At 46.1% G+C, this 10,059-nt stretch overlaps 1 protein-coding gene across 2 annotated transcripts in view; it reads right to left on the bottom strand.

Annotated features, from left to right (window-relative positions):
- Positions 1 to 5,145: 5,145 nt before the first annotated feature.
- Positions 5,146 to 10,059, bottom strand: part of VOPP1 (VOPP1 WW domain binding protein) — a 222,462-nt gene continuing 217,548 nt past the window's right edge. For both annotated transcript variants that reach the window (XM_029589562.1, XM_029589564.1), the window contains one exon: positions 5,146 to 6,280. In XM_029589562.1, the coding sequence (XP_029445422.1) occupies positions 6,099 to 6,280 (182 nt within the window). In that variant the 3' untranslated portion in view covers positions 5,146 to 6,098. The remainder of the gene's footprint in view (positions 6,281 to 10,059) is intronic.

Below are 10,059 nucleotides of genomic sequence, written 5' to 3'. Positions count from 1 at the left end.
CACGGCATTAGACCTGTCAGAGGCATACCTGCATATCCCGATCCATCCGGATCATCAGCGCTACCTACGCTTCAAGGTTCTAGGCCGCCATTTCCAGTTTCGGGCCCTGCCCTTTGGGTTGGCGACATCGCCACGGACATTCACCAAGGTGGTGGTAGTAGTAGTGGCGGCGCTCAGGCGGGAAGGAATTCTGGTCCATCCCTACCTAGACGACTGGCTGATCAGGGCGAAGTCTCGAGAGGAGAGCCTTCGGACCACCGACAGAGTGATAGCCCTTCTGGAAAGCCTGGGCTGGGTTATCAACCTCGGCAAGAGCTGCCTACAGCCTTCCCAGTCCCTGGAATACCTGGGAGTACAGTTCGACACCCGGGCAGACACGGTCAGTCTCACCACCAAGAGGACGTTGAACCTTCAGCAGCATATCCGGTCTTTGATGGGAGCCAGTCGACCCACCGCCTGGGATTATCTGCAGGTTCTTGGTCTCATGGCATCCACCCTGGAAGTGGTGCCCTGGGCGAGGGCCCATATGAGGCCTCTCCAACACGCCCTGCTCTCTCGCTGGAGTCCCCATCTGCGGACCTACTCCGCGCACCTGCCTCTACCTGCCCGAGTGCGCACCCAGTTACGGTGGTGGTTGCAGTCCAACCACATGAGCACGGGATCGAAGATGTCCTCACCCACGTGGATTGTGCTCACCACGGATGCCAGCCTAAGCTGCTAGGGCGCACACTGCGAAGAACTCACCGCACAAGGGCAGTGGAACAGGGAAGAGGCGGCGTGGAACATCAACCGTCTAGAGGCCCGGGCTGTCCAATTGGCCTGCCTTCAATTTGCCCACAGACTGCGGAACAGGGCGGTCAGAGTGATGTCCGACAACGCCACCACGGTGGCATACCTCAATCGTCAGGGCGGAACCAGAAGCCGACAGGTGTCTCTGGAGATCGCCCCTCTGATGACTTGGGCGGAGGTGAATCTTCAGGACATCTCCGCCGTCCACATCGCCGGGAAGGACAATACCACAGCAGACTTCCTCAGCAGGGAACGCCTAAATCCGGGAGAGTGGCAGCTCTCACCCACGGCCTTCCAGATGATTGTGGATCATTGGGGGTTTCCGGCCATGGATCTCCTGGCAGACGGGTCCAATGCTCAAGTACCCAGATTCTTCAGCCGCAAGCGCGACCCGTGCTCACACGGAATTGATGCCCTGGTTCAGCCGTGGCCTCCAGGGACTCTACTGTACGCCTTTCCTCCGTGGCCTCTGATAGGCGCTGTCATCCGCAAGATTCAGCGGCACCAGGGCCTAGTCCTTCTAGTGGCGCCAGACTGGCCCAGACGACCCTGGTATGCAGACATGAGAAGACTACTGGCAGGGGAGCCCCTTCCCCTGCCTCCTCTTCGGGACCTTCTACATCAAGGTCCCATTCTTCACGAGGATCCGGCTCAATTCTCTCTTACGGTATGGCCCTTGAGAGGGCTAGATTGAAGAAGAGGGGTTACTCGGAGCCCGTGATTGATACCCTCCTCCGAGCTCGCAAGTTTTCCACATCCCTCACATACATCAGGATCTGGAGAGTATTTGAAGCCTGGTGCGACTCGCATGGCACCAATCCACATGCAACCACGATCTCTGTTGTGTTGGATTTCCTGCAGGATGGCCTTCAGAAGGGTCTCTCCCTCAGCTCCATCAAAGTTCAGGTGGCTGCGCTGTCTTGTTATGGTCCCAGGAGGGCTGGCAAGACCATCGCTAAGCACCAGGATGTTTCTCGCTTCCTGCAGGGGGTCAAGCATATTCGTCCGCCACTGAAGTGGCCTGTGCCTTTGTGGAACCTCAACCTTGTTTTGGATTTCCTTGCGGGATCCACCTTTCGACCCCTTCGGGGCCTGTCTCTTCGTTCCTTCACTTTGAAGATGGTATTCTTGCTGGCTGTATGTTCAGCCCGCCGCATCTCAGAGCTACAAGCATTGTCCTGCCGGGATCCATTTCTCAGGATCACTCCAGAGGCTATCCATCTTCGTACGGTTCCCTCCTTCCTACCTAAGGTGGTTTCACGGTTTCATCTTAATCAGACCATAACCTTGCCTACCACGGCAGGGCTGAGGAAATCTGAAGAAGGGCGTTTATTGCGCCATCTCGACATTGGCAGATTGCTGCCCAGATATTTGGAACTTACACAAGACCTACGAAAGACGGACCATCTGTTCGTCCTGCACAGCGGGAAGAAACAAGGTGAAGCGGCCTCTCGGCCCACCATCGCCCGCTGGATCAAGGAAGTTATCCGGGCAGCTTACGTAGAGGCCGGAAAAACCCCGCCTCTACATGTCAAAGCTCATTCTACCCGAGCTCAAGCGGCATCCTGGGCGGAATCCAGGATGCTATCGCCTGCGGAAATCTGTAAAGCGGCGACATGGTCCTCCCTCCATACCTTTTCCAGATTCTACCGCCTGGATGTCCAGGCCAGGGAGGACTCAGCATTTGCCAGGGCGGTGTTACATGGGCCTCAGGCAGCCTCCCGCCCAGGTGGGGAGTAAAGCTTTTGTACATCCCATTTGTACTGAGTCCATCTGGCTACATGCCAGGAAATGTTGGGATTACTACCTGATAATCCCCTTTTCCTTAGTGTAGACAGATGGACTCAGCATCCTGCCCAGCTGCCTGCGTACATGGGTATCACCGATTCCAGGTAAGCTATGTCATCTGTTTCCATGAGAGCGTACACTCTACCAGGTGTCCACGCCTTTCGGTTGGGAATGCTGGCGGTCTCCAGCTACTATCAATCGGTCAGGGGAATCCTGTTTTCACTTTTTAACTGTGCGTCAGTACACTATAACAGCTTTTGCAAGGAAGATTACTGAATAGCTACACTTCCTGTGGGGATATATACGCCCCTGTGCTGACGTCAGATCCGTCTCCAACTGCTAGCACGCGGATACTATCCCATTTGTACTGAGTCCATCTGTCTACACTAAGGAAAAGGGGATTATCAGGTAGTAATCCCAACATTTTTCAATTGTGTCAAGCTGTGCGATATGCCCATAACGCAATTTACGATTTTTTTTCACAAATTACATTTTGGGCATTTTTAGGCTGGGGGAGGAGTCTGAGAGGAGAGTTGGGGGAAGGCCTGCGATGAGAGAGCGCACATCTGGGGGTGGTGTCATAGTCAGCAGCTATTTAAGCTACTATAGGAGACCCACCTAGTAACTCGAGGTGAGGTTTAGGTAGTAGTGTAGGGGTTAGGGACCACTTTTACATGCAGAGTGAGACTACGAACAGTACACACTTGTGAAGATTTGATGACCTTCGGAGTGAGGAAACTCACCCAAAGATGAGATTTGTGCAATGTTCTCTCACCCTAGCTTGATGGACTCTCTACCCGGGTAACATCAAGCTAGGGTAAGAAAACATTGCACAAATCTCATCTTTGGGTGAGTTTCCTCACTCCGAAGGTCATCAAATCTTCACAAGAGTGTACTGTTCGTAGTCTCACTCTGCATGTAAAAGTGGCCCCTAACCCCTACACTACTACCTAAACCTCAGCTCCAGTTACTAGGTGGGCCTCCTATAGCGATATAAATAGCTAACTACTACAAGGCCATTGTAGAGAGTGAGACTGTCTCCTTTCTGTCTCACACTCGCACACACCCACGTAGGAAAATGCAATTATGTAAGTGTGATAATTAGGAAATTACCACAAAACATGATTTTTCTACCGCATGTGATATTTACAGCAATTTGATAAATCTAGGCCTTGGCCGGCTAACTTATTGCTAAAATATAGCCAGCTAAGCACCCCAATATTTTAGCCGGTTCACTGTTGAGTTATCTGTCTAAATGCTTCTGAATATGGACCTCTATGAATACTTTGACATATCGAATGTTGGAAAAATTTATGTAAAAGGGATCTGTGCCTATCCCTTCATGCAGGGGGGAAATATCTCTTCATGAAGGGATGTAAAATCACCAAATTTGGCATGCATGAAGAAAAGGGGAAAATCTCTGATGCATCTGAAAGCCAGAAGCATCAGGTCAATACTTTCACAGAATGAACCGTACCAAAAAAATTGCCACTACTTTATATTCAGAAGCAGTTAGAGGCTGTGGGACGACAGCTCCATTCCAAAAGTCTCCCCTCCCAGAAGTTTGCCCACAGAAAGAAAGGTAGACAAAGACAGGAAAATAAGCTGAAGCAGCTGGCAATGGATGGTTCACCACTTACAGCACCTAAACATATACACATCACAATCTGCACCCCTCTCAAAACACTCCCCCCCTCACACACACATACATGCCAATGCACACTCCCACACACACCACCTGCCCACATACAACCCACCTACACCATCAGCAACCTTCTCAAAACACACACATCCCTTCACACAGACCTATCATGCAGACCCCTATACACCTACTAATACAATCTCCCAAACACCCTCTGCATCCACACACCACAATCATGCCTTTCAAAACACACACACACTATGCATCCATTCCCAGAACCCACCACCATTCCTACCCAACCCATCAATATGTTCTGCACACACCCACCCCTCGCAGATACACACAGGTACACGTATCATGCATGTATGAACCCACTCTTGCTTACTTTCTAATTCACGAGAATGTTTACTGGTATCAGAAAATTGGGATGGATCCTGCTTCAGTTTTGTTCTTGGCTGGGGGTGAGTCGATGGAAGTTGGAAGCTTTTGGAATGCCATGCTACCAATGTTCTGTAGCCTCCAGCTGCCTCCCATATGGATCACACTCCTTGCTGTACACACCGAGGCTTAATTGCTCTTTCTATTCTCTCTTCCCCACCCTCCAACTTACCTTGTGTAGTTTATGGTTGCAACAAGTAAAACGTTGCACTAAGTGAAAAAACTGTACTGAAGCCCAGCATGCATTCAAAATGTAATGTACGAAGCCCACCACTCCCTTCTTCAGAGTTTTGTTGGAAAGCATTCCCAAAGCCATGCCTTTGCATGCTTTTTCCACTTGTTAATATCAAGTAATACTTATCAGTAGAACATGAAACGAATGAGAATTTGAAGTTTCCACTCAGAAGCTTCCTTGTACATATATTTTCTTTCTGTATTAGTCTGCAATCTGCAGGCCTCTGTTCTTACAGCAATGCAAAGAAGAGAAATCAAATCCAGGGCGTCTTTTTATTGGACTTCTCTCACAGCCCACATTGCATTCACTCACATAAATAAAATACACCTTGGAGGGCAAAATATTTTTTGCCCTGTTGCTAAATGTATTTGATAGTTATAGGTTAAACCAAGAGCTCTTGTCACTTTTGTGCTATATTTAAACAATAGTGTAAAATGTGAGCATGGCATTCACAACTGTAAAAAGTCTACATCACGATCCCATGCCTGGCTAAATATACCAGCAAATAAGATCTAGGCTAAATATTACTGTATGTATACAAAGTGTGCAGTGGTGGAATCATGAACTTTGTAAAAATTATTTTTGAATATGTTCAGTCCACTGTTCAGGCAATTGAGTTGGAGCGGTAATCTTTTAAACTGGACCCTCTGCCACAACATTGTTTAGCTCCTGCAACTTTTGCTCATTACGAATGCAGCCGTAGATGCTTTTCAGAAGAGTTAAAAGCAGGGCCTGAAGAGAGGGAGGCTGACTAATTCATCTGTCATCTTCTCAGTCTCAGAAAAGGGCATCTAATTTCTCTTTCACTCCTTCTCCTAGGGTTTCAACCCAGTTCAAGCTACGTTGTGATTGCGTGAAGCACTGGAGCTGCGCTTGATGTTGTTTTACACAACACTTTATCCACCTCCAACTAACAGAAGTGGCAATATATAATAGGAAAAAAAAAAACATTTCAATATCCACTTCTATTAAAAAAAAAAAAAAAAGAAGTACATTTTAAAAAAGTTACTCTCGCTTTAGAAAATGTCTGTTAGAGATTTTCCTCTTGAGCAAAATGAAAAAAAAAATCATTTATAGCTAACAGTAATAGAGGCAAAAGGAAGAATGCTATCAAATCAGCAAGTTTGAAAGCAAGCAGACCCCCCCCTTCCTGGGGCCTTTGCTATGGTGCCTTCTCCCGGAGTCAGGTTGAATGGGTTCGGACTGTTACTTGGAGGATTTCACCACCTGTTCATAAGGGGGAGGTGGTGTGTTACAGTAAGAAGGCAGAGGAGGATAGATGAGGTTCCCCTGAGGCGAGCTGGGCTGCACATGGAATGCTGGAGCCATTGGATTTACCATAGGTCCGAATGGATCAGAGAGGTACTGCATTCCTGGTTGCTGAGAACCTAAAAGCAAAAAAAGAGAGAATATAGAACTGCTGTAATTTACAATTTATGACATCACTGGGGGAAAAATATGCACTCTGGCTTGTCAAACATCCTATGACTGCGTCACACTCGCTGATGCACAGTCAAAGCAGCATGAGGCATTAAACCAAGGCCAAGGCAGTTCAAGTAATAGTTGGTTTCACCTACACCTAGACCATGGTGTCAAAATCCTTTACAGCAAAGCCTGTCTCTTGTTTTTTTCTTACATATACGTAGTACAATGGCATCTTTAAAACCAGCACCATACTTTACAATGATGATCTAAGCAAAGTGCTAGTTTTCTCACTTGATTCTTGCATCTTAAAAGATCTTGCATGGCCTGTGGGAAATAAACAGTTCTTAAAATCTGCCTACGCTCTTGCTGGATAGTTTTGATACGGAAAAGATTTGCACACCAAACAAGAAAAAATCAAAATGTTTGTCTTTTCTGACATTTCACGCTTCCTCTTATTTCCGTTGAATGAGCTTAATTAGATAAACAGAGAAATTCTGCTGCTGGGTCCTATTAGACCTAGTAAAAGTGAGATAAATCACAGTACTGCACCCACGCCCCCTTGAGAATGCAGACATCTTGTTCCTCACTGTACAATGCAATTACACAAATCCTCACTCTTCCTACGATGAGAGCCTCAACTAGTAAGATAGATGAGGCATTAGGTATCTCGTTCTAATTAAGATTAGGTTGGTTGGGTGTTGTTTTTATGTTCGTCCAATATCTTCCTAGCTTATTTGCTGTTAGCAGTCTTTATTATGAGTCTGATTTTTAATTCATGAAAGAAGTAAATACCCTGTTTGGGCCAGGGACTAGAAAATCAGGAGACTGCCTGCATTGACTTCTGGAACTAATATCATCACTGCCACTTATTTTCTATTGCAAAGGAGTTGGGCAAATCAATTAACCTTCTTACATTGCAGTTTAGCCAACAATAGTAGGGCCATGGTTATAACAAAGATGGCCTATTATACTGGGATGGATACTGTAGTTTCACAAATGACAACATCTACTATTGGAACGTATCAGTTACATAGGGTTGTTGTCATTCTATCACCAGCCTTAAAATGTCTCAGTTATAACATAACCCTTTTATTACAGACAAGTTTTATATTAAAAACATTATTGCACTTTTTCAAGGTATAAACAAAGTACACATACACAATATTAATAAACAGAAAAGGAATTCTGTGAGAGGTGATGCAATTATTATACCAATAAGGAAAATCATAAGTAGTGTAACAGACATCTAGTTCTGTTAACCATTAAGGCCTGGATGAACCCTTAGTTGAGCTAGTGAAGATCAGGTTAGTGCATTTGGGGAGGATACCATTCAAATGCAACCCCTCCCTTTGAGGGGTCTGGAATGGCCATCCCTCTTGAGAGGTTTCTAAGCAGCTCGCTCCAGAGGTTCTGGAAGCAGTGCCTTATGGTTTGCTCAGAGTTAGGAGGTAGAAAGGAGCTTTTGCTTAAAACAAGGCTTCTTAAACCTGTTCTGAGGACCCCAAAGCCGGTTGGGTTTTCAGGATATCCACAAGGGATATGCATGAGAAATTTGCATATACTGAGTCTCCATGATATGCAAATTTATCTCTTGCATATTCATTGTAGAAATCCTAAAATCCCAAGCAGCTAGCCCTAGCTTAAGTTGTGCTTTTAGGCCCAGTCAGAAGAGCCAGGCAAACCCTGCCAGGGGAGACGGACCAGGGTTGGGAGGGTTTTCCTTTACAAGTCCACTCCCGGGCTGGTTGGCATTTTCACTCTGGGTATATTTTCAGGATTTTTTCCTTTTAAGGGATAGGAACCTTGCAAGAGCCTGTGCACCACCTGGGCTGTTCAGGTTACGGGAGACCTGCTCTTCCAAACTCTCAACAAGGACGGAGGAGGTAGTGACCTGCTACAAGGAGGAACTCCAGTATTAACTTCCTTTTAGGCCGATACAGTACAGTGCGCTCCAACGGAGCGCACTGTACTGTCCAATAGCGGGCTAACAGTGCGCTCCAACGGAGCGCACTGTTAGCCCGCTATTGGACGCGCGTTTTCCCTTACCCCTTATTCAGTAAGGGGAGGAAAACGCGCGTCCAACCCGCGGCACCTAATAGCACCCTCAACATACAAATGCGTGGGATACAGAAAGTAAAATGTGCAGCCAAACCGCACATTTTACTTTCAGAAATTAGTGCCGATCTTTGTTTCTTCCGGCACCGGGAAAGTGCACAGAAAAGCAGTAAAAACTGCTTTTCTGTGCACCCTCCGACTTAATATCATAGCGATATTAAGTCGGAGGTCCCGAAGAGTAAAAAAAGTAAAAAAAAAATAAAAAATTTGAATTCGGCCCGCGGCTGTCAGGCCGAAAACCGGACGCTCAATTTTGCCGGCGTCTGGTTTCCGAGCCCGTGGCTGTCAGCGGGCTTGAGAACCGACGCCGGCAAAATTGAGCGTCGGCTGTCAAACCCGCTGACAGCCACCGCTCCTTTTACCCGGATCTACCGCCGGACCTAATTTAAATACTGAATTGCGCGCGCCAGGAGAGCGGGAAACGCCCGCTCTCCCGCAGACTTTACTGTATTGGCCCGTTTGAAAGGGAACAGAATTTAATTTTTGAGATCCAGGAGGAAGGTTTTGACTGCCCCTTCTGTCAAGTTGGAGCAGGAGAGCTGCCTGCTTCCAGGAGATCCCTCCCATCAGGGATGCAAGAGAGATTGAGAACTTAGAAACTGAAAGAAAATCAAAGATTCAGAAGATCTGCTAACCGTGTGTAAATTATTCCTGAGGGAATTCTGCGTACAAAACCAAAATTCTGCAAACTTTAGATTGGTCAAAATGACACAATATACATGACAGTTTATAAGTAATCTCACAACAATCGTACTCTCTCCTACAAATAAAGTTCTTGTGAACTAACTACTTATTTTCGAAAAAATTTTAGACATGAAAAATAATTGGAGAAAAAGAGGTAAGTTTCATATTCAGGGTGCTCGCCTCCGTGGCGTTGCGACCTTCTTGAGGTCTAATCATTAACTTGCCTCCTTCCTCCTTTGTGTGTTTTATTTAATAATTCAAAAACGATTTTTTAAATAATTTTCAATATGTAAATTTTTCTAAAAATCAAATATTTTCTCCACCTTACATAATAGGATCATTAAATTTTTGTTCTTGTCAAAAAAATTTTTTTTGAATACTTCTGTTTAATGTCCAGACTCTTTATTCCTATGTTCGGGGGAAATTATTTGAATTAATTATAATAATGTAAACATCTTCTCATTGCAAATCTTCTGTGAATAGAAACGCCAATCTCTCACACTTTGAATTTATGGACGCCCGACTCTTGCACTTTAAATTGCCACTACCAACAATGAAACAAAATTGTAACTTATCTCCCGACACAGCTGCGTTTCGAAAATTTATTCTTCCTTCATCAGGGGAGCATATCCTTTCGTTTTCTTGTTCAATCAGGTATTCAACAATTCGTGGCTTTCCCGTTCAATTTTTAAAGCGCTGCATGGCTCTCTACGTCCTCCCTCTCGGGCTAACAAGCTCCGAGTCAACGGCTCCGAGTGAACGCCGTTGACTCGGAGCTTGTTAGCCCGAGAGGGAGGACGTAGAGAGCCATGCAGCGCTTTAAAAATTGAACGGGAAAGCCACGAATTGTTGAATACCTGATTGAACAAGAAAACGAAAGGATATGCTCCCCTGATGAAGGAAGAATAAATTTTCGAAACGCAGCTGTGTCGGGAGATAAGTT

The sequence above is a fragment of the Rhinatrema bivittatum genome, chromosome 2 (genome assembly GCF_901001135.1).
Source record: "Rhinatrema bivittatum chromosome 2, aRhiBiv1.1, whole genome shotgun sequence".
NCBI lineage: Eukaryota > Metazoa > Chordata > Amphibia > Gymnophiona > Rhinatrematidae > Rhinatrema > Rhinatrema bivittatum.
Note: the sequence above shows the minus strand (reverse complement) of the source record. Positions and strands in the feature narration are given on the sequence as shown.